The sequence below is a fragment of the Falco cherrug genome, chromosome 2 (genome assembly GCF_023634085.1).
Source record: "Falco cherrug isolate bFalChe1 chromosome 2, bFalChe1.pri, whole genome shotgun sequence".
Classification (NCBI taxonomy): domain Eukaryota; kingdom Metazoa; phylum Chordata; class Aves; order Falconiformes; family Falconidae; genus Falco; species Falco cherrug.
Window position 1 is genome coordinate 56770224 of NC_073698.1, and position 25180 is coordinate 56795403.

The 25180-nt window shown below is 41.8% G+C and overlaps 1 protein-coding gene across 13 annotated transcripts in view; it reads left to right on the forward strand.

The window, feature by feature from the left end:
• Positions 1-25180, forward strand: part of MBNL2 (muscleblind like splicing regulator 2) — a 113537-nt gene that overhangs the window by 61082 nt on the left and 27275 nt on the right. For 11 of the 13 annotated variants that reach the window (XM_055701453.1, XM_055701455.1, XM_055701454.1 and 8 more), the window contains 3 exons: positions 16661-16825; positions 19903-20103; positions 21303-21566. In XM_055701453.1, the coding sequence (XP_055557428.1) occupies positions 16661-16825; positions 19903-20103; positions 21303-21566 (630 nt within the window). The remainder of the gene's footprint in view (positions 1-16660; positions 16826-19902; positions 20104-21302; positions 21567-25180) is intronic. The other 2 variants (XM_055701461.1, XM_055701462.1) reach the window with 1 other exon arrangement.

The window sequence follows — 25180 nt, forward strand, 5'->3', positions numbered from 1 at the left end:
ATCAGCTCTTTCTGTATCTGCAAGGAGTACATGATGAATTGGCAGACAGCTGTTTGATAGTATATAAATTGTTGTCTGGTACTCGAATAGCTTAACATCTTCCAACTGTGATCAGAGGTGTCTGAAATTGTTCAGCTTTATGCTGAGACCTTCAGTTCCTCATTAATTCTAGTACTCCATGAGTAGTTAATAATGCTGTGTAAGGCTTTTTATTTCCAAAGAGCCATATTTAATTACCTAGTGATTGGCCTTTATGTTGGGGTTTTTGTTAAATGCTGAGAAAAGTTCTTTTTATCAGACTTGCTGGTGTTTTTGCATTGTTTCCCTGTAGTCTCCAAACTGGTAATTCCACTTGTTAAACTGGGTTGGCTTTTGCAATTTCCTTTGTTGTGGGATTCTCCTCTGCTTCCCCCAGTACGTTCCAGAAATTGTTTGCTTGCAGGCAACTCTATTTATAAACTTGGTTCGTTTCTGTTTGATGTTTGAAAAGTTTTTTCATAGCTGTTACCTTTTATCTGGTTTTGTTATGATACACTAAGCAAATGTTCCTTAAGTAGTTAAAACTGAACACTTTATTTGTTAAATACAGCCAGCCAAGGGAATCCTTTGGGCACACATCCCCATTCTTTGCTGGCTCCCTATATCATTGCTCTCAGAATTATAGCGCAGGAAGACTAATAAAGCGTGGTCTGCAGTATGGTGGGTGGCTCTACATACGATGAACCTTCTGTTGAGGCCTCAATACCTTTAAGATTCACTGTGTTTCTTCTTCTCAAAGCAGAGTTGATGTTTAAAGCTGTTTTGGCATTCTGTGTTCACTGAAACTTTGAGACTGGGACTATCATTGCTGAGAAGAAATCTGATAAATAGTTGCTGATGAAACGCTGGGCTTTCAGTTAAAATAAATAAAATAAATAAAAACCCCAGAGACATCTGCTGGAGGAGACAATTTTTTTAAAAAATGTTAATAGTGCTGCTGTAGTCTTAATGTCAATTTAAAATTCATTAAAAACTGTTTTCCCCATTGGCAGTTTCTTCCTTTCTACTGAAGATACTTGCCAAGGAAGATTATTTACTATATTCCATGTGATCTGTTGTAAGAAGGCAAGATAATTCTAATCAGTCTGCTTTTAAGGTATCTAAAAATTTGTGAAAATAAGTAGAACTAAATAATTGAAAAGCTAATAATGATGTGTTTGGGGTGCATTCATGTTTAACGCATCTCCAAAGCAATCTTGCATCAGAGGCTGTTATCTTTAGAGGTACAGAGGTACCCTTATAAAAATCTCACATTTTGTGTGTGGTTGGTCTGCCTATATATATAATCCACATATCCTGTAGTGTGTATCTGGCCTACCAAAGAGAGATGAGTGCAGTTCTTCCAACTTCCTGCATCTTTTACCTGTGTGCTTGTGATCTGTTTGGCAGTATTTAGGGTCAGAGCTTTGACCTTGTATGAAGATGCTCCATCTGGCTCATAGGTCTTCCAGAGAATCCCTAATGAGTTTTAGGTTCCCATACTGTGTGTGTTGGTACTCAGATACTTACCCCTATAGAGCAGCATATGTGCCTCCAAGACTGACCTGAAGATGTGAAAACATATTTGAAAGTAGATCTATCTTTTTACTTTCATTGTTTTATTTATTTACTAAGTAGTGTAGAATAGGGATTTAATAGCCTGAAGAGTGATATTTTGTAGGCAGCCTTGTGAATGAGTGGTAGGAGGTAAATGACGGCTTGTATCAGGAGCTGTATCTTTTGGGCATGATTTTACATTACATTTGACAAAGAAAACCTAACTCTATTCTTTGCCTTGCTAACATGGCAAAATAGCTCCTAGTGCTACATACACCAACCTTCATGTGGTCACTGTTGGTTGAGAGAATCCTCCTTATGCTGTTCTGGAAACCCACAGTGACTATTGCTAGGTATTACAGGCTGCTTAAAATATTTCTAATACATTGGTGTTAACTTCGTAGCCTTGTATAAACTCCCTCCCGCCCTCCCTCCATCCAGACACTGAATCCCCAGTGATTAAACAAGCGAGATGGTTAAACCCTGTCTAGATTCTGGTTAGTGATCTCATATTTTGACTATTTCTTCTGATGAATGGTACTCATCCATCACAATTTTTCTTCACTGAAAAGCAGCAGGATGGGAAAAAACACTGATTTGGCCAGTTAAATACTTCTTTTCCAGACTGTCTGCAATTACAAAGGCTTTTGAAAAATCTGAATCAAGATAGTTTCAATTATGGTTAACATTTCATACCACGCTACATTTTAACCTGACCGTCCTTCAGATTGAATTTGACATGCCACTGCAACTGTAATCAATTTATGTGTGTATCAGACAAATAAAAATAGAAAATAGAAACAAATACTTCATGGTTCCTGGCTGCGAAAGAGCCATTGTGGTCAAAAGCATGAGATCATTACGCATTTTTTAATTCCATAAAACTTTGGTTTGTGGAGTTTTAGTTTACTATGTTCTTCAGCTTTGTGGTATTTATAAAGAATATTTAAACCAAAGTCCTGCAATGTAGCTGTGATGTATGATTCTCCTGGGAATGAAGACACAGTTCAGCTGCACTGCCAGGACAGGTGGTGAGCCAGATACCTTCTCAAAAGTCTGCGTGCAGTTTTGAGGACTTCGTGGTTGTGATCTTCTCCCCCTTCCTACTCCAGAGAGGAAAGTTCTCAGCGCTTCTGTTCACTCCTGCTAGGGAGCAGAAGGGAGAAGGTCTGTCAGCCACAGGTGGTATAATCTTCACTAGAGTTTCTCACTTGGTTGTTACTACCACTTTGGCATAAAAAGCAGTAATGGAAACCTCGGCTGTGCCCTTGGCTTCTGACCGCATCCTGCCTCTCCCTCCTGGGCACCTAAACAAAGGGAAGCATTTGACAAAAAGGTGTTTGATAGGAACCGCCATCTTGTGACTACTGCTCAGATAAGGTGCAAGCAGTGAAAATGCTTCACCCACATGGGAGAGTTATAAATTCTGTGGTCCTTTGTGGAGAACAGTATTTCAGACCCCGTGTTAGTTTCTCCTGAGAAACATATGAGTTGTTCCAAGCCTGTGAAGGCTTCCGGGAGATAGACCCTGAAAGCAGTCAGTGTGTCACTGTTGCAGGGGAGCCTGTTTGTCTCCTGTGGAAACTTTAATGGGAAGGAAGAACAAGTCACAAAGGTGGTTCCTTTATCCAAATGGGTTTGCATATTTTATAGTAGATCTCTTAATAGTTTATCAGTACTTGATGAACCTCTTTTACCTGCTAAGAGTTAGGGTAGAAAGGTTTCATCTTCAAAATGCTGGAGAAAACAAAGCAGAGAAGTCCTTGTTCAAGTCAAATGGTCACAAGTTTTTTTCTTTCTGCAGAGATCGTTAGTGCTTTGCTGTGACACTGGAAAGACTTGGTACACTAGTACACAATCCCTTTTGATGCCGTTCGAAATATAACAAAGAGTTTGCCTTGAAATGGTGTTTGTATGCTATAGGTATTCTCAGAACACTGTTTGGTGACTCTGTTCTGTGGTGGAGTGCATCAGCTGGGATGTATTATGACTACTTGCATTAAAGTATTTCTGGACAAATGGTCCAGCAGATTTAATTTTTAAGATGTTAGTGAATTATTTGTTTACTGTCATTGTGTTTATATATTTTATTTCTCCCTAAGTGCTTGGAGTTCCTGTGATCATTAGCCTTTGGTCGGGTGTGTTCGTGAAGCATGCATGAGTGTTTTATTGCCAACAGTGTGCCATCATCACCTGGGTTTAATCTTGCCTACCACTTTCCAAATAATATCCTTTTCTGTGGTTTGTAAGTCTGTCAAAATGCAATTATCTGGGCTGAAACAGATGAGTGACTGACTCAGAGTGTTTATTTAAAGTTTCAGCGAAACACTTCAACCATCTTTGAGAAACAACTGAGACGTAAATACCTTGGTTTTCCTTCTTAAGTGTTTCTTAACACTGGTTCAGTAATGAACTTTATTTCTCATTGTTTACAACTGAACCTCAAGATCTAGCAGCTGAAGGATTGCTCCGGTATCAGTAATTTGCCTTAGGCTGTTTTTCTGAAATTTCACCCAAATTTGGTCATTTTGTAAGCATGAAAACTTGCCATCTCTGCACGCTTGGCAGGGGCTGTGTGCAGGCTGGCGTGCAGACCAGACAGGCTCCGTGTGCACCGAGCTGGCTTCAGACTGAGGACTGAGCACAGCGCTGTCTGTGTCTGCTCCATCTCACGTCAGGTGCTGGGGCCCGGAGCTGGGAAGAGGCAGTGCAGAAGGTGGGGAAAGGCAGAGGAAGGGGAGATCTGAGACTAGGTGGGAGTTAGCCCAGATGAACTGGGTGGGAACCGGGAGCTGAGGAAAACGTCCTGGAGAGGTGCTGTCCAGCTAGCATTAGTGTATGCTGTCTTCCAGCCTTCTATTTTCCTCTGCCTCAGTGGGTGTGTGTCGCAGACAGCTTTCTGGAGAGGGGGGTGGCGCGTGGAGGGGGTCAGGTCTCCATCCAAAGGGTGCCGGTGCAGCAAGTGAGGCGAGCAGCGGCAGAGCTGGCAGGAGGTGGCCTCCTGGTCAGGCGTTCACTGCTCCCCTGGAGACCAGCGAGCGAATCCCTGAAACTGGCATCTTCACCGCAAGCCGTTAGGTGGTTGGACTCGCCAAGCCCAAGAGCAGTAGGAGTCTAGTGGAGCACCTACATGTGCCAGGCGGATGCAGTGGGAAAGTGGAGGGAGGGCAGAGATCTATCTGCAGCACACATCTGCAGGAACTCACAGCTCTTTAACCATATTTAGTCTTTGTTTATTCTGTGCAGAGTGGGAGTAATGCTGTCTAATATCACAAATAGGGTGAGAAATCATCAATAATTCTGAGAGCCATTCCTAATGTGATCCTATAGAGCCAGCCCTATGGGCAGGCCCAAAAGCAAGTAACTATCTTGCATTCAGGCCAGAAGACGGATGAACACACGTTGGAGTACTGCTACCCACTGACTGCCAGGGTTAAAAGAAAGACCATTTGACTGCCTGTTCGCTGTCTGGGAAAAGAAGGCTCTGTAAAATAGTAGATGTGGTCACGTAATTGAGGTTGACATCACCGCATTTACTCTTGACACTGAAGACAGAACCATGGACATCGGAATACACTAGCAGTGTCATTGCTGTATAATAAATGGGAGGGAGTCCAGTGTGTGCATTCCCCTGAAAGTCATGGATATGCCTTGGAAAACCTAGAGGCAGTATTTTAATTTGAGATTAACCTAGAATTTTATTTAGTTGGTGCTGAATCTGTCTTAAGGAAGAGAATAATTATCTGCTCCTTCAACACAGTACTGAAAAGGTATAAGCACTCTCAAGACCACAATCACATATTCTAGTACTTAGATGAATATAACATTCAAGGAAGGTAATAAAGACATCCTAATGTGTCTTATCTTTTCTCATAACCACGACTTAGCTGCCTAATCCTGTAAGCTACCATTTGAGATAAAGATAACTACCTTATACTTCTTGCTGTTTTTGCTAGATCTTCTGGAAGCTTCCTAATACAGGGTGGAGGGGGACAGGCAGCCCTTCAGCAAAAAAGAAAATAGTTTTGTGGCGTTACTGGGATGACAGGGCTTCACTATTTCCTCTTGCTTGAATTTCTGGACCTCTTGCCACCCTTTTCCCCTCTCTCTTTTTTTTTTTTTTTTAAGCTGATGTGGTTTGTGATTCTCTGGGTATTTCTCACTGAAAACTCTCATGTCCTGCTGCTTCAGGGCAGGGGTCTCACTGCCCGGTTTTCCAGTTCCCTGAAGAGGGAAATCCGAGGTGTGTTGGATTGCAAGAAAAGATAAAACTGAAACATACCACTGATGTTAAGAAACCAATTCCCAGAAGAGGAGGAGCTTGAACTGGGTATGGAAAAGACAAGGAAAGGTGCCTGCTGGCCTTTTTCTTTTTATGTCGGGCATACTTGGTTGCTCTCTGTGGGTGGTCCCGTAGTGGTATGGTGTCTTTTCATCTTGATAATTTGTTTGCCATTTCTCATGTGGTTATAGATAGTATGGGGGATTTTACATGTGATTCTTCTTTGGAAATACAAATGTATTTTCATCTTTAGGAGTTTTTAATTTCTGCTTTTTAATGCAGTTCCAAATGCATGGAGCTTCTAACACAACCAAGAAGTTTCTGTGCATTTTCAGCAACTTTCCAGTGGGTGAGCTGGTGTCAGACTCCAGCCCTTGCTAGCTCATCCAGGGAGCAAAGCCAATGATTTATTAATAACGTAGCTGCAGTTCCAGCACTGCCACTCAGGGCGGGTAAACACTCCTCCTCTGCAGAGGGACAAGATAGTGTACTTTTCACCTCTGCAATTACATGCAGCGTTCTCGGCAATTTCTGTCTTTAACTCGACCATTGCTTTTTCCATTTGTTTCTAAAGTGATTGGCCAAGAAAGTGTGGAATCCCCAACAGGGAAGAGGGCCAGTGAGCCCGAGCTGGACTGGGAGTCCTGGTGCATTGTTTGGCGCACACACAGGTGTGGGGTGGCCTGGCCAGGGTGAAAGCATCCCTGCCAGAAGTGGCAGAGGGGCTTGCCAGCAGCAGAACAGGTCATCCCCGTAGCAGTTCATGGCTGCTGGGCATCCAGCTTGAGAGCTGAGGTTTGTGCCATGCTGGTGGCCAAGGCAGTCACTTGCTCCTGGTACATTAGATCCACCTTTCTCTATGGAACACCAGTGAGGTCCCTTGGTACCTGAGGGACTTGCTACATCATACTGATGGCCTTTTCCACACGGTGGGACTCTTCCAAATAACAGGCCTTTTCCAAATCTTTGATTCGCAACTCTCAAATGAACCATCTTCTCAAGTCACCTTGGGCAGGTGACTCGCTGTAGAAAGCTAATTCAGTTTTACAGCAGTCTGCTGTTTGCTTCTGATCCGATCAGCCAGCCTCCTCACTGCCAAGGCGTGTCTCCTGCTCCTTTTTGGTGCCATATAACTGATTTTATGGCTTTTCCTGAGGCACATTAAGATTCCTGCTGCATTGTTGAGGGAACCGTTGCCAGCGTACCAGCCCGTTGCCTTGTCCTTGCTGGGCTGCTCACCATCTAGGCTCACAGCCATCGCAGCAGCGAAGACCTGTGTTCATTACTTGCTCGCTCTTTTCTAACCTGGTTAGACATGTGGTATGGATGCTGGAGGGTGTAGTCTATGTGCTTAGACGTGGTGGCTTTCCTTCATAGGCCACCGAGAGAGCAGTAGGGTGTCTCAGGGCTTGACTGTCTGTTCTGCAGTTATCTTTGCCTACCTTTTCACTGCAAAATGATGTTTCCATACCAAGGGAGTTTAATCTCGGTCCTGTTCATATGAGCAAGGTTGCACATTAAAGTCAGCATACATCTGCTTGAAGGCTTTTATGGGAATTGTAAAGGAGGTGAGTAAAGAAGAGGTACATCAGGAAGTTGCACCATGCCATGGCCATCTTCTTGCTTGGTCTTCTGTTCTTCTGCTACACTGCTGTTGCCTTTTCTCTTGCCAGCTGACCTGCAGTCAATCAACTTACCTTTCTTTACTGGCATTACTTCTGGAATGGCTGTTTTTGTCCGCTCTTGAGATACTGAGAAAAGTTGAAGAAAATTGCCTCTTTCCAAGCTCTTTTCTTCTTCTTTTACAGTTCAGTCTAGTTAAAACTTAATGGTGGAGTATGTTGTTTACCAGCAAAAAATCCATGTCACCTGCAGTTACCCTGTGGCCCCATTTGCAATTTACACAGCAGTCTTCTGTCTTCCATGGAAACACTTGATCGTTGTGATGGGTAGGTACATTAAAGCTGCCCAGCCATCAGTTAACTGTGTGCAATGCTGAGTATCATGAGACTCCATAGAGATTTTAGACACTTGTTCTATAATGTTCTATAATGTTCTATCTGTGGATACGTTGATTTCTCTGAATGGGCAGAGTTGGAGGGCATAAATCACTGCTCTGCTACTGCAGCCTGTTTGGAGTTGCATGGCAGGCTGCACCTGGTCCTTCCACGGGAGGAGCTGTGTGTTTTTTAGAGCCCTGTACAAGGTGACTTCGCATCCTGTGAAGGGTCTCACCACCCATGTAATAGAAATCAGACGTCTGAGGAATTTTAACTAAATGAGGTCATGCTTCATTCTGCTTGCTTTATGTTCGTTCCATAAGGGTCTTCCCCTGTACTATGCGTTGGCTGCCTCTCGTTCCATGAAAGTTGCCTGTGTGCGTTAGAGATTTATTTCAGGGGTTGTCCACAGTTGCTTGTGATGTACTGATTGACGCTGGTAGCCAAACATGAAACTTAGATAAAAATAACTGGTTTAGATTTGAGAGCCAGTGAGGGGGGGAAATGGGAAAAGAAAAAGAAAAGGAGCTGCGTAATTGGGGAAGAAATAATCTTTATTTCCTTATTATTCTCAAATTATTTTCAAGGCAGTAAACACAGAAATAAAATAAATTGGTGTTAGTTTAAACTGTTGTTTGTTTCTTTGAATTTTCTTCGTCTTATTTGTTAGAGTAATCTCAAGGATGTTTGTCAAATGGCTTACAGTTTCATAAGTGTCTTATTTTTTGGTGTCTGCAAAAATCTGCTTGAGTTCTCTCTCTTCTGAGCAATTTACTGTTGAGTGTACTTCCCTTGATATTGCAAGGCAAATTATTAAACCATTCTCTATAGCCATCCTTCTCAACATTTGTTTGAAAGATCATCTTGAGAGACTCAAAGCTCTTTGTGCATTGCAAATGTGCTCTTCAGCAGAACGTTTTGTCTTTTTCCATTTAAATGAATATCTCCTGTTAAGTCTTTAGTGTTAAGACTCTTACATCATTTGGACATTCCATTTTTTTGTAAGACTTCCATTTTTCTTCAGTATTTTTCTATTTTTTCTGTCGGTTACAGACAGTTCTTGTTCTCTATCTTTATGAATAAAATGATCATTTTTATTTTACCAGCTTTCAGTTTCTTACAAATAATTGAAATTTTCAGAAGAGCAGCTAATGGGTTTTCTTGGCTTGTTGGAAACTGAAGCAAGCTGAAGTCACCTGAGAATTTTTTGCCTTCTCTTCCTTTCCTACTTTAAAGTAAGAAAGTGAATTTGCTTTCCACTTTTTCTAGAAACAGAAGTGTGTAGGTGCATATAAATATGTATGCACACTCACCAACTTCAGTGGGTGGACTTGCAAGGTGGCTTTAGAAGTACAGAATTAATTTATCAGCAGTTTCCAAGTTTGTTTTTGTTGGTTTTATTTGTTTTCTGGTTTGTTGGGTTTTTTGGTGTTTTTTTTTACAGGAAAATAGATCCAACAATCCAACAGCTGAAATATTTCAAGTGCAATATAAGAGATGCTTGTGTTTTTTTGAAATACTTTTTTTCATCTAGGTCTTTGTGCTGGTCAGGTGTATGGCACCAAGTGAAGTCTGAGGAATTTGAACTCTCCATTAAAAGCTTAGTGTTTCTGTTACTAGGACAGTTTCGTCCTTTTGACATTATTTTTCTTTTTCTTAAATAGTTCAAGTATGTCTCATTTTCAAGATAAGGGATCTTATTCTGATCTCCATTTCTTTCTATGAAATTAGATATGTTTCTACTTAGGCTAAAAGAATCATGTTTTCATAAGCATGCATATTTGCAAGTCAACATACTCTAGATGTGAAATTATGCAAAATTTAAAAGGTTTGAAGATTTTTTTTATACCTTAAGGAAGAAGTAAAATGCTAAGTTACATTTTTAAAAATCTATGACTAGTCATTCTTAAAACTTAACTAAATCCCCTAAGTCCTTCCACATATGCTTAACTCTGTGGGCATGTGTAGCCCTACAGATTCTGTGAGATGGTACATATTCACAGCAAGTGCAAAGGGAATACTTTAATGAAAATGTGTTATCTGGTTTTTTACTTTCTGAGAGAAGTTGGGAAGCAGATAGACCTGCATAGGAACACTGAATTCCCACATTGTGATGCTAGATGGAAAATAGTTGTAAACTCAGTCCAAACTGAAGTCTAGTGGTTTTTCTTGAGTGTTGAAAGTGCCGTTGGTTATTGAGCTCTCATGTACTAAAATATATAGGGAAATGCATAAATGCAAGGCCTGTAGAACAAGAGGAATCATCCCTCTGCATATGAATACATAGTCAGTGTTTTCTTTAGTTGTTTTGTGTGGGTTTTCTTTTTTTTTTTTCTTTTTGGTATTTCTGCATTTGAAAAATAATACCTGAACTGAATGTTTTGGGGTGGTAGAGTTAGTGTGGCTGTCTATAGACAGGAGCAGGAGCTTGAGTATCTCAAAACACCCTGCCCTCCTATTGACTGGGACTATTTTTAGCCCCAGGGAGCCTGGGATTATTGGAATTGAGAAGTTCCTGATTATGCAATGGTGAAATTGTTAAATTGATTGATTGAGGCCACACACGTTCCCAACCAGAATTTGCTGAGGGGCTGCCTAGGAGGAATCCCAAAGGAGATGAAACAGTTTGTACTCTTTGTCAGAAAGTCTTCCAGAGGAGTGTTTATGGCTTAGGTACCTCTGCAGCTGCTGGCACTGCTGTCTCTGTGGCTGTTCTTGCTGTGTGCTGCCACTGCCCCAGACAGTGGCCTCTTGCTCTGTCAAAGTTTGAACAGTATGTAATATCTTCAGGTATGTAATATCAATACCAAGCAGATGATGTCTAGCTCACCAGCATGCCCACAGTTGCAAGTGCATTAGTTTATTAAAATGTGACCTGACCTTTACAGGCATGTACAAGTTTGCTGAAGCTGCACGACACAGAAAATTGTACGGTTTGGGGTTTTTTTTCTTCCAGTAGGAGAGGTGGTTGTGGCATCAGGTGATTATTACTTTTTTTTTTAAATATTTTTTTGGTGTATCTAAACTCCAGGAGATATTTGGACCTCAGAGTGTCTATGGAAACCAGAAAATCTTTTTGCCCTTGTAGAACCGGTTGCTCACATGCCTTCTAAAACCATCCATGTCTTGGAAGTCATGTCCTTTTTTCTTTTCTTCCCCCATAAGACTCCATATTTAGTCCTGAGAGATCATGGAATTTCATCAGCATTTGTTACCTTTAGTTTGTTTTCTTAAGGAAACAGGTTTTGCATAATTGCACTATCTGTGTTTTTGCCAGCATCATCCTCACACCCTAATAACTTTTGAACACCCTGGCCAATTTCAGGCAAAGTCGCCGGAAGCAGGCAGCTCAAAGACATACTGTAAAGTTCTTAGTGGTTATGCAAAAATTAGTGTCTGGGTAGAAGACAGAGATCCACATTACTGCCCCGTTAAGGAAAAGGCTAGAGCGTGCATGAGCTGTTCCCGAGCATGGCCTGCCAGCCACATGCACATTTTGGCTGGCCCTTCAGGGCACGCACAGCTTGAGCAGGTTATATTTATCGTGTGAGTTGTTTCCTTGTCTGTAGTTAGGAGGGGTGGGAGGGTGTTCTGCGGGAGAAGGAAGGAGGGAGGTGGGCGTTTGGGGAGAACAGAGGTGGGTGGGTGGAGCAAGGTTGGGGGCAAGAGACTGATGTTTGCAAGGAAGCAGGCCTCCTTGTTTCTGCTCCTCGTGGGATAACCTGTCTTTTAAGGGTGATGGGGTGCCCCGTGCCAGATGTTAGACTGTGCAGTAATGGGGGAGGCACGCTCTGTTATTTCCCACTAACAGCATCAGTGAGTTGCCTCAGTTAACTTTGGATTTGTACACTTGGCTTCAGGCTGGAATTTCCCCATTTCAACTACTTAAGGAAAATATAAATAATTGGATTGGTTTGATGATTGATAACAGTGGTGCTTTGATAAGATGGCAGGTAACCATGGCTGCCGTCATCCCAAAGTATGAGGTAAGGTGTAGAGGGAGTCTTAATTTAGCTGGTATGGTTTAGAAAGCCTAACACATATCCCTTAGGGTTCAAACCTGAGACAGGCACACTAACAGAAGAAAACATGACGACGTTGCATGGTGATGCTTCTCCTGTAAGAGCAGCCTTCAAAGACAAGGAGGTTGTCCATAGGTGCAGCCCAGCTCCTCGCAGCTGTGCACATCGGGAGGACGCGAGGCAGCTGGAGTAAGTCAAAACTAGACAGGTTCAGGCTGAATATAAGGCAAATCATCTTCATTGTGAGGACAGCTAAGCAGTAGATGAGATTGCATGGAAAGGTTGTGCAGGCTCCACCCATGGAGGTTTCCAAGACCTGGCTGGAGCAACCTGGTCTGGCCCAGGACTGACCCTGCTCTGAGCAGGTTGAACTGGGGACGTCTCGATGTCCTTTCCAACCCGAGTTAGCTTTTCCTTTTGCCAAAAAACCCCCACCATGTTGTGCTGCAGAAAAGTGTCTTACAGCAGTTCGGTATTGACTGTACAGGTTGGGGGTGTTACATTTATGAATGGGACATCAATGATAAGCATGCTAAGAATATGTATTGAACCCTGTCTTAAAAGCAGAATGCAGTACCTGAGCAAAATGGTTGTGGATGCATTAGTTGATTCTTGGCTCAAGAGATAAAAGAAACATTTTTTTGCTTTTTTTAAAATTTTATTTTATTCAAAAATCTTATTTTTATGAAAGATAAAGGTAATTTTAGTAAGTAAAACCGAACTAATTTATTATGCATAAGCAATTCCCAGCCTGGGCCTGGATGAATTATTATTTTTGTTGCTGCTAAAGAAAAAGTAAAAAACTGAAGAAAGCTGTGGATTTATAAAATATTCAAGACACGATGTGGCCATACAACTTCTAGACAGGAAGTGGGTTCTTAGTATTTTAATATGCAAAGTTATGGGCTGTTACTTCTGCACTCACCTTGTTTTGTTTGTTTTAAAATTATAATTCTTAGCACATGCTTAGCTTTTTAATACAGTCTGTGGGCTGTCTTGTGCCATTGATTTTAAGCAAACTACTTGTTGTTCTTAATAGGGAGATTATTCATTTAAAATAATAATAATCAAAAAATAAAGACAGGAATGTGTCATGGCTTGTTCAAGAACGTGGTTTTGATATTAAGCCAGCCAGGTAGCAGCTCCGAAGACCATTGCCCCTGCAGAAGTGGAGCCTCTTACTACAGTGCCTGGGTGATGGGCACTGGAGTCCTTTGAGTCCCCAGCTCCTTGGTGCGCTCTTGCCCTCTCTCACTTCTATACTGAATTGAAGCCTGTGGCGCACCCTCAATGCAAGCCACAGCTTGTTCCCAGTCTGGATAATCAGCGGCAGAAAAGTAGTTTTTCTGCTAAAACTTTCTATTACCCTCCTCAAATGTGGCCCTATGCATTAGGCTAGGCTAGTTCTAGAGGACAAAGGCAGGGAAATGAAAGGTCAGAGGCAGGTACCATCCTTGTAGGATGAGGGGAGTCGCAGAGTGCTGGGAATTTAGTGTGATAATCTGTTTGTTGTTACTACCCATTGCAGATAAGGAGACAGCTCATTGAAAGTGGTATTTTCAGGTGAACTCGCATGGGAAGTGCACAACAACTTACGATGTGCTTGTTGATAACCTTCGCTTCATGGATGACAGGAGTTTCTAGGGAACGAGTTTCAAACCAATCTGTCTGCGCCCTCAGTTTCAGGACTCTGACTCATATGTGGGAGCAGGTTAAAAGTTGTATGAAGCAATTATTTTCCCTGTTGCCTGCCTCATCCTGCTGATGGAATTTGTGCTGCCGTGCACCAGGGGACTGAGTGTCTGTGGAGCAGTTCCTGAGCTGCTGTGGTTTTACAAGCAGTGATGAACCAAGCCTCACTCCAGAGGCTTGATACTGATGCACCCTAAATTTAAAGCACTCAGTTTTGTCTCGGTATTTGTTACAAGGTGACCTTGCTAGCCTAGTAGTTTTTTGCAAGAATCCAAAGTGGACTCTTATTGTAGATGTTGACCCAACCAACATGTTGAATAACCCTGCATGTTGTGTACAGCTGACTGCTTTGCTGCTTGGTTCATATGTGCTGTCATCTCAGTTGGACTTAATATTTGCCTTTCTAATAAACAAAAAAATCCAGGATCCCATTTGACTAAGATGGACACTACAAGTTTGAATTTTTGTTATTGCAATGATTGGTATTTGGGAGTCAGCCCTGTTCCTCTCTGAAACTAATCTCATCAGGAGTTCACAGGGACATGGAGCATATGTTAAAAAGGGAATGAAAAGTGCTTATAGGTGTTTTCCCACAACTGTTGTAGGTCCAGAAAGCTGGTCTCAGAATTTATTTAATTTTGGTAGCTAGGGCTGGATTAATCTGCTCACTATTTTCAGTGCTCATTCCACTGCGGTTTATTTTGGGTCATTTAATTTCAACAAGGCTTGATCTGTTTACAGCGCTTTCTATAGTAGCATGACGGGGCCACACAGCTCTCTTATAGTACGTTCTTTGGTAACCAGGAGCTCAAAAAACTAGTAAATGAGGCACATACATGCATAAGTTTAGAGAGGACAGTACATTTTTGTATGGTTGGATTATTTTGGAAAGTTTTCTGAAATAACCAATCTTTTGTGCACTGTGGGTTGCTTTGCAGAGCTTGAAGTGATGGTATATAGTAGCCGTGTGCTTTCAGAGATAAAAGTGGAGGGCTGTCTGAAGGCACTCTTCAGACTTAAGGTACTTCAGAAGACACTGTGGTTGAGAGTTGCTCTCAATCTTTATTTGAGGAGCACTTTCGTTTCCATAGGTAGGTATTTCCATGAGGTAGAGGAGTTTGATTTGATTTTGCTGTTCTAATTTTCAGATTTGATGTATGAACCATTCATATACAAAGTTGGTTAGGGTTAAATAGATCCCAGTTAAAAATGTCTTAATCGGTTGGCCTCATCAGCCGACACAAAAGCGTACATGCTCATTGCCTGCACTGAGCATGCACCAGCTTAAGGTTATGAAGGCGACAGCCTTGCTCCCCCCAAATGGAAGAGCCAGCCGCCTTCTGCGTCCATCAAATTGTGACTATTTCTGGTTCTGTTCATGCCAGCTGACGGAGTAGTTTTCCTTTTGTGTACTTCATTAAACCAGACAGGATTAGTGACTCACACAACAGAAGTCAGAAGGAAGGCATGATGTCCTGACAATGGCTGCATCTATACTAGCAGATTAAAACAGCACCAAGAAGTGTTCCTGAGTGCCAAGACTGTGTCTTTTCTCAAATTTTTATTTTTTTTTTTAATTCTTCTGGCCTCTGCCATTCAGCATACTCCAGAGCAGTGGCCAGGCGCAGTTCAGGAAGGGTCTGTTCTCAGTAGTTTGATTGTGTGGAAATGGCTGGTGGCATTCCAGTGGGCCTTGGTGCATGAGAACCTTCCTGAACAGGTTTGTCACTCCTGTGTAGGTAGTTGCTACATCCTTACAGCAGATTACAGGCAAAATCAGAGGTGTTTTGGTGTCTGAGTAAGCAGTATATAACATTAACACTGTTTACTCTGGGACACTCGAAGCGTACTGAAGGTTTTGTAGCAGAGCGTGTGTGTGTATGCATACAGAGAGTCGGTGCACATGTGGACTGTGTGATGTGCTTGTATAGGGATCTTAATGTTTTCTTGACGATAGGAGGATATTCCTGCGTGGCTACAAATTGTAAAGCCCTTATACCAGTGCACAGAAAGTTTAAAAGGTGGTTTTTAAAAACATCTCAATTTGGAAACTTACCTTCTACAAGTTGAGTGTGTCAAGCGCAGTTGGAGTAATGCTCTAGGTCTTCTGGCCACAACTCTTAAAATTTTATGACTGTTTGTGAGCTGTGTCATGGAGGAGCTTCAGATCTCAGCAGTTTCTGCCCCATAGCTGCATAACCTGCCAGTGCACTCCACGATTTCTCTTTCTGGGGGAAAACATATCAGCACATAATATGCTGCTCTACTTACATTTTGGTCAGCATGCACTGCTTGTAGAGGTGTGCTCCATGTCCGTCTCCTCCAACACAAGCCATCTCAGAGGTGACTGCCCACCCTTGTTTTTATTGTCTCGTAACTGTTTAAAAATTCCTGCTTTCAGGTTGATCAGGAGGTCTCCTTTTGCTGTGTGCCTTCAGATTTAGCTCCATGCGCCACTTCTAAATTTAGGTTGCAAAAGTGCCAGCTTGACTTCTGTTCTTTTATACTTGAATGGAAATAGTTCAAAGTTGTGCTGATGTAATAAAAACAGGAGGCTGGAAGGCAGTGAACTGGAATAAGGGTGAACATACAAGAGAACATGAGCAGAGAGTGGTCACTTTAGATCCTTACGGTGATGAGCACACAATTATTTTTTAATACAATGTACTTAAAAGCTTAATTTCTCTTAAAGAAGGCTTAAATTTGTTATTCATAATGTAAAGTAATTTATAAAAGATATTTATGTTATGGTAACACCAGATACTCTAGCCAGGATACCATGAGAGGCAGTTCAGGCGGTCAGGATAATAGAGTATTAATTGTAGGGCAGTGATCAGTACTTAACAATGAAAATGCTGTTTCAAAGTCTTTCTCTTGTTTTTCATGGCTAATAGCCTTAGTGATCAATCAGAGGTAGTGGGCTGAGGCAGAGCTTAAGGCCATCAGCTCCTCCCAAGCCTGCTACATAGTTCCCAGGAAACACCCTGTATTTCATTAGTTCTTGCTTAGTTTATGGTGTAATATTTTGCTTGAAGGCATTAAACTATCATCAAAAGCAGCAGACCAATTAGTGTGACTTCTTTTTCCAGGGTCGCTGTACAAGGGAGAACTGCAAGTACCTTCACCCACCAACACACTTAAAAACTCAACTGGAAATCAATGGCAGGAACAACTTAATCCAACAAAAAACTGCAGCAGCAATGCTTGCCCAGCAAATGCAGTTCATGTTTCCAGGGACACCACTACAGCCAGTGGTAAGTATATTTCTCTGATGGTGTTAATGGTAAGTAAAGTTGAAGACTATACTGACCCACAGAAGTTCTCTAAACTACTATCAATAAAAATAGTCCCCATCTGTTGACTTAAGGAATTGCCGAGATGCTAGAGATATGGTCATTTATATCTGCATTAGAAGATATAATGGAGTGTTGCTGTGGATTTGATATATTTTTTTTATCCCACAATAATTTGCATTTGCTCCCTCTCTTTTTTGTTTTTTTTTTTTCCCCTTCATTGAGTTCATGTCAGGTTTAGTCTAGATTTATGAGGGTGTTGCCAATAATCCTTCTGGAGGGGAATTTTTATTTATTATTATTATTATTATTATTATTAGCAGCAGCAGCAGCAGCAGCAGCAGCAGCAGCAGCAGCTAGTAAGCTGTTTGAGTAGGAATGCAAAGTTTCTCAGGAGTCTATGAGTTTGAATGACTTTAAATAGTATTTAATCCCAGTACCAGGAACAAAGGTTAATGTCATTCTGGCTTTTCTTACTCTCTTGAGATCTGAAGTGTCCCAGGATAAGACAGAATTGCTGGTGCATGCACTTTACAAACTTGACATTTTATCTTAAGGTAATGTGTATAGTGCCCGGAACACTTCAAATCCAGAAGGTGACATAAAACCAGAGTCTTACATGCATGAGCAGCGTCTTTGGATACACATTAAAATGATCAGTTGCTCTGGGCTGCCCTTGCAGTTGAGCTCCTCATTGTACCAGACTTCCAAAGCTTCGTTAGGCAAATAATCAGAATTAAACTTTTCACACATGGCTGCTAATGATGCTTTCTCAATCTGAATGCCTAGTGTTAGGCATCCCACTGGAGTAGGATTTCTTTCTCTAACTTGAGGCATCTGGAGTGTTGGCATCAACTTCTGAGTTGGGCTTCCAAGGTCCGTTTATAGTTTATCAAAAGACATAGGCACTTCTAATTACTATTCACTCGGCTTGCTTCAGATGCCTGCATTTGGATTAGATGATCTGGTTTTTTAAGTGCCTTTGTCTTTCCACGGGCTATCACAGGAGCCAAGTGTAAGCCTCTCAGAGCAAGACGTCTGTATTTGGTCACAGGAAGCTCATCCCAGAAGCCTTTTTCAAATGTGAGAAACATCTGCTGTAAGGTGGGAGGCATGAACAAAATTTGGGTGTCAGAAGTCCCTGAATTTCTGGTACATGGTCATCAAAATGTATCTTGGTATACTGGCATAATGTGTTCTGCTATTTCCTGGGTTTTTACTGCTTGAGTTTTAAACAGAAGAAGTTCTGATGAAGTAGTAGATTCTACCTCGTAGTATTATGAGAAACACTGAAGTGGCAAAATTATACCTTTTTCTACTAACCCATTTCATCATTTGAACTTTACAGTTTTATTGACGTAATGCAATCTGTACTGATGGCTGTGATAAGTGCGCCGGGTTTTATTTCTCTGTCTCGCATAAGTTGCCAGATTAAGATGACTCAGCCTTGACCACTCATTAAAAAATGAAAGAAAATTCCATAGAAGTCACTTGACATGTGGATTTATTTTTAAAATTATGTCTGATACAAAGCTGTTATTTGTATTTTACATAACACATATTGTCCTCAACATAGTTGAACTCTTGTTTCATATAAATGTTCATTATTATGCTCTTAAGAATTTGGTTTGCACTTGACATATAAACTGGGCTGTTTGATGTCAAGCAGTTTTGATCTCTGATAAAACCAGAGCATTATTCACTTTCAACTCTCTAGGGCAGGTAGATGCCATTTCCATACAGTTGGGTATCCTAACTGATCTGCTGCTCAAAGCATCTTCTTGGTACTAAGTCAAGTTCATTTATAATTTAGTAGTTCATTCCAAAGACAAAAAAATATCAAAACCAGAACCAAACAGAAATAAACCTCTGCTCCTGTGCTCTCTTGTGTGTTTTCTACCTACTGTGCGTGGCTGGCTTCCTTTCTCCAGCAGAGGCCGTGCGGGCCATGTTGAGGAGAAAGACATTCCTCCTTTGTTCCTTAGTGTCCTTTGTCATTCCTTAGTGTTCTGCTGTTGTGCGGTTCATTTCTAGCTGCTGACTTATTTGGGAACTTAATTTCTGACAAAGCTGATCTGTGTCCTGTATTCTGCATAGTTTTTCCTCATTTATAATTATAGCTTCACTCTCTGGGGTAAATGTCAGTTTTGCAGAACTAAAGCACTTTGCAGGTCTCGCCGTGGTCTGACTGTGGTGATGTTCTGCCTCCACCCCCCATGGAACTGGTGGTAACAAACCCACCATTCTGCCTTGGTAGGGCTGCGTTTTAGCATCACACAAGTGCTCTTTCTTCTGGTCATGACTTCACTGATTCGCTGTAGGAAGGCATGAAACAGATTTTTAGACCGTATCATTCCTTCCAATCAGATTTTTTCGTCAGATGAACTCTAGCTAAGCCTGAGTAATCCCTTTCTAAATATTGTGTCCGGCTGAGATTATAATATTTATTCTGCTCGCCACTGGTGGCAGCTGAGCACACAAACATCTGCAAAGGTGAGCTTTTTCAATGTGAGAGCCATAGTAACATATAATTGGAGGAGGTGGCAAAATACAGCATGCAAACAGATGGAAGGTACATGCCAAAGAACTCATTATGTATACTCTTATTAGAAATATGGCTTTAATATAGTTAATAGCACTTCACCTATGAAATCTGTTACTTTGAAAAATAGCCTGTGTTCCCAAGGAAAACAGGTATTGAGAAAAAGCAATAAAGTGTATGTTATTTCTACTTTTAGATGTGTAAATAAGCCTGCGATGTAAGCTAGACCTCCATAGAGATTCAGGTTCAAAGTACGACTTCCTTTGCATCGGCAGCCTCTTTTCCAATAATAGAGCTACAAAGGCAGTTCTTCATATGCTGCTGGAATGTGTTACGTGATTAAAAGAAGAGAGTATGCCATGTGTTTTTCCAGCTGTTTGAAATTTTTTCATTAAGAAAATGAATCGGTGCCAGAAAGAACATGCAAAAGACAACTAGTGAGCTCTTGATTAAGGGGATGGTTTTTTTCATCTGTGTCTGTGTTTTCCTTTTGCAGCCCACATTTCCAGTGGGTCCCACAATAGGAACGAACACGGCTATTAGCTTTGCTCCTTACCTAACGCCAGTAACACCAGGAGTTGGCTTAGTCCCAACTGAGATCCTACCCACGCCGCCTGTCATTGTTCCTGGAAGTCCACCGGTTTCAGTCCCCGGTTCAACTGCTACCCAGAAACTCCTCAGGACTGATAAACTGGAGGTATTGTAAACACTGCCATGACTAGAAATGCATCCTCAGTTAGGCTGTGTGAAAGATCCTGCAGGGGAAAAATTCCATTGTTTTAGAAACGATACTTAAATTTAGTTGCTACAAGTAAAAACTGGGCAGGATTTCTACACTTACAGACAGTGGTAATTAAACACTGTTACTTTTAAGGTGGTGCATGCGCTCGAATTTAATACACAGGCATCAGCATGAATTTTCATCATTGGTAAAGTTCATCTCCTCTGAAATACCTCAAGTATACATGCCTGTAAAGGTATGCCTGGATGAAATATCAAACAAGCACTTTTTTACGGCAGTATTAATTCTATCCCTGTTTTTATGCATTGATATTAAGGATCTGGTGGTAGCAAACCCACAAATCCGTAGCCTTATGGATTGATATTAGAGGAATGGTATAGCCCTTCAGCCTAGAGGTACAAATCGATATGTCGAATGTTACAAACCCCACAGCAGGCTGAAGGGGCAAGCCTCCAGCTGTGTGCAGAGCCTCCCTGGTGCTGGTGGATCTCCACATGGCCGGGCTCAGAGGAATCTGTGATCCAAGTACATGAGATGGCCAAATGGGTCTTGCAGAAATGAATGTCCTTTCCCAAAAGGCTAAACACTAGTGGCTAGAGCGTGTTTCTCCTTAGGAAAATCAGTGTGTTCATTCTGTCCGTTTTTGAAAATGATTTTTTATGGAGGCTCTCAATTTTGTTTGTAGACCCCATAAAAAAATAGAGTGCATCTGCTGCATACCCTCCCTAGGTCTCAGCAAGAGGAACTCCTTCCCTACCAGTGGACCTGCAAGAATATAAACTGTAGCCAGAAAGGGATTGAATGTCTTGTGATTCCCAGCTAATTTTGCAGGGGCAGTTACTTCAGTAAGTATCCTTCCCAGGTGTTTTCTAGACAGGGAAGAGGAAAGGCATTTGGGAACGCTTCTGTTGCATGTCAAGTTCATGTAGCTGCCGTACCACAGAGCTACCTGAGAAGCCAAGTACATCAAGGGTAAAACAGATGCATTTTCCCTTTCCAAGAAGAAGATGAAGCATTTATTAAATTGAATTCCCTGAAAAACTTGAACTAACCAGGGAAGGGGGCAGGTCTGTCTTTTTGGGGCATGGGGCTCTCCCTGCCCTTTCGCGTTGCGCCAAACTCTTCCCCTGCAACGCGTGTTGTTTTGCACGTAGGTGTGCAGGGAGTTCCAGCGGGGAAACTGTGCGCGTGGAGAGACTGATTGCCGCTTTGCGCATCCAGCAGACAGCACAATGATTGACACAAACGACAACACCGTAACCGTGTGTATGGATTACATAAAAGGTCGATGCATGAGGGAGAAATGCAAGTATTTTCACCCTCCTGCACATTTGCAGGCCAAAATCAAAGCGGCGCAACACCAAGCCAACCAGGCTGCGGTGGCAGCCCAGGCAGCTGCGGCAGCTGCGACTGTGATGGTAAGTGCTGGCATATATGGCTGCCTGTTTTTTGACAGAAGCTCTTTGATGCCTATTTTGCTTCAACTTAATGCTGTTTGCTTATACTTTCTTTTCTCTTTTGCCTCTTTTTTTTTTTTAAAATATAAGAATTTTTGAAATTATTACTATTGCTTGATGGGAGGAAGCACTTTTTTTCTTTATGCCCTTATTTTGATGCTGTATTTCTATCCAAGACAGTGAAGCAAATGACGCTCTATACCACTTCTGTTCTCTGCCTTGATTATATGTTAAATTTGCCTGTAATATTTCCAAACAGAAACAAAAATGATAAGCTAAGCTTGAAAACCGGAGCACATAGGGGGTTTTAGCTCTTTGACGATAGTTACACATGTGGAAATTTGGAAGAAAAGGAAGAAAAGCAAAGAGAGAGCTTTTGCCTCGGAGATTGGCAGTAGAAAAGAAACCTGCATTAAGACTCAACTCCCTCCACCTTAGATGCCAGACAGATACCTGAGCCTAGTCTAGCCACCTTGGTCTCGCTTTATAGGTAGTAGAGAAAAACCAGCACATTCATCTGATCTACCATTAGTGTCTGTCAGAGAATGAGAAGGAACTGCTCTCTGTGGACACACATCTGTCCCTGCTGACTAAAGAGTATCAACTGTATCTTTTTGAACTTTGGTTAGATGAATCTCATGCCTAGAGACTTCTCTTGCCTCTCCCACTGTCATGGGCAAGTTACTTGAATGGTGGGGTCTGAAAATAGTAAATTAAGATGGGAATCATTAAGAAAAAGCATAGTAACTATAGTCAGAAGAGATTGAGGGCTTTCTATTCTCACATATTTTGAGCTCTTACTTAAAACTGTTTAGACAAGTCAGCCTATTCATTTACCAATATTGGATCTCTCTTACGGTTGCTACCACGGAAGTTGATACATTTAAATAGAGTGGTATTGATAAAGTTAAATAAATCGAGCATGCAGGATCTGACTTGGGAGACAAAATTTCTGGCAGCAAATCAAAGAATCATTGTCCTCATTGCTGGCAGTGGACGAATAATTAAGCAGATGTGGTTTGTGGACTTGTGGGCAGTGCATACAATAGTTACAGACAATACAGTTATTCTCTGGTTAAAAAGCCTACCAGAAACACAATACAGTACAGTGTATAACTACCCCAAGCTATTGTATTTAGCAAATTAGCAAAGACCAGACTTTTATGAGGGACAAAGGGTAAGTTATGCAAGAAAGTAAACCGCCAAACAGAAGAACATTTCTTAAGTTTTAATATTCTTTCTCTTGTAGTATCCCCAGTCTCTGTTTTGAATTGGATGATTTTTAGTTAAACTTTCCTGTGCTGGCAGAATTTTTATACCATCTGGAAATTAAAGCAAAGGAGATTGGTTTTCTTATTCTAATTAGCTTCTATTGTGCCATATTTATTGTCTATTTAGAGAATGTAATATTTCTAGGCAGTGTACTAAAGAAGAAAGGAGAGAGATGAGGGGATTAATGTTTTTGTGCTTCAGTAATAGTTGGATATATATCCTGTGATTTTAAATAAGCCGTAATTGGACTCACATTAGCCCCAAAGCAAGATGAAGCACAGAATTGAAATGTTGGCACTCTAATGTCACAGGAGAAGGCAGGGACCTGTAATTCAGTAACTTTTTGCAGAAAAATACGTACAGAATATTTTAAAGGCTTATTTAGACAACCAGACAGAAAAGCTTCTTTACAATCCAGCTATTTTTTGTTTATAGATTTGAAACAATCAGATAGAGTGAATGAAAAATCACTGGAATGGCAATAACAACAAAAAAGTGGTAGAAAAACCATATGCCTGCAAGGCCCCCCAAGAATGACTAAGAATACTCAATTGGATCTAGAGAGCGAAAGTAAGGCTGAAATACAAGTGCTTATGTGTAGGTTGTGTAGCTTGAGGTTGCTCCCAGACAGAAATTGTGTCTGAGAGGTTTTCCTTCCTGGGGGAGCTGGCTGCATTGCTGTGGTCCAGAGGGTGCTCATATAGGTGAGCATTGTGGATAGGGTTAGAGCACTGTAGGCAAAGCTTGTGAAACCACTGAAGGTCAATGAATCCTGCAGTCTGGAACCTTTGCAGAAAATGCTTTGTCTGTATTTCTGTACCCTGAAGGTTAGGAATTTTTACCGCAGTATCTTAGGTGACCTCATCATTTGAAGTAAAACGAAAGGGGACTGTGAAGGAGGCTGTAGACTCTGTATAGCTTAACTGTGAAGTGCATTAGAAGACAGTGTCATCTGTCATGGTACTTGGGGAGCTCCAAATATTCATATGGTGCATTAGAGAGCATAAATAGTCACTGAAAAATGTACAGCCTAAATTAAAATGTGAATTCATAGTTGGTGTTGGAAGGGATCTCTAGAGATCACCTAGTCCAATCCTCCAGCTCAAGCAGCATGAGCTGGAGAAAATTCACAGGACGTGCCTAATTGGATTTTGACAGTCTCCCAAGGATGGAGACTCCACAACTTCTCTTGACAACCTGCTCCATGGTTAAATCATGCTTACAATAAAAACATTGTAAGAATTTTTACATTTAAATGGATTTTCTTGTATTTACATTTGTTCCCATTGCTTCTTGTCCTGTCAGTAGGACCTGCTGAGAAGAGTCTGACTCCATCTTTAGTCCTCTATCAGGTGTTTATATACACTGGTGAGATCCCCCTGCATCTTCTGCGGGCTGAACAGTCCCAGTTCTCTCAGCCTTTCCTCATACAAGATGGTCTCCAGTCCCTTAATCGTCTTTGGGGCCCTTTATGGGGCTGTTTTCTAGAATGTCCATGTCTGTCTTGTACTGGAGCGCGCAGACCTGGACATAGTGCTCCATATGCAGCCTCACCAGTACTGAGTAGAAGGGAAGGATCACGTCCCTCAACCTGCCAGTGAGGCTCTTCCTGATGCAGTCCAGGACGCTGTTGGCTGCCTTTGCTACGAGGGCACATTGCTGGCTCATGTTCAGCTTGGTGTCCACCAGGGCACTGAAGGCCTTTTCTGCCAAGCATTGGTGGCCCCCAGCATGTACCAGTGCCTGTGCTTGTCCCTTCCCAGGTGCAGGGCTTGGTAGTTCTCTTTGTTGAACTTAGTGAGGTTCCTCTGTGCCCGTTTCTCCAGCTTTTCCAGGTCCCTCTGAGTGGAAGCATGTCTATCTTGTGTGTCAACCACTCCTCCAAGTTTTACACCACTGGCCTCCAGCTGGACTTTGTGTTGCTGATCACAACCCTTTGAGCCTGGCAGTTGAGCCAATTTTGAGTCCATCTCACTGTTGTCCATTTAGCCCATGCTAAGTAAGTTTGTCTGTGAGTATGAAATGGGAGACAGTGTTGAAAACCTTTCTGAAGTCAAGAGAAACAACATCCATTGCTCACCTCTCACCCACTAAGCCAGTCTCATCATGCAAGGCTGTCAGATTGGTTAAGCACAATTTCCCCTTCATAAGTCTATGCTGATAACTCCTGATCACCTTCTTGGCTTTTGTGTTTGGAGATGGTTTTCAGGAGGATTTGCTCAATTGCTTTCCCAGGGACTGAGGTGAGGTTGACCAGCCTGTCATTCCTCAGACCTTCTTTCCTGCCATTTTGAACATAGGGG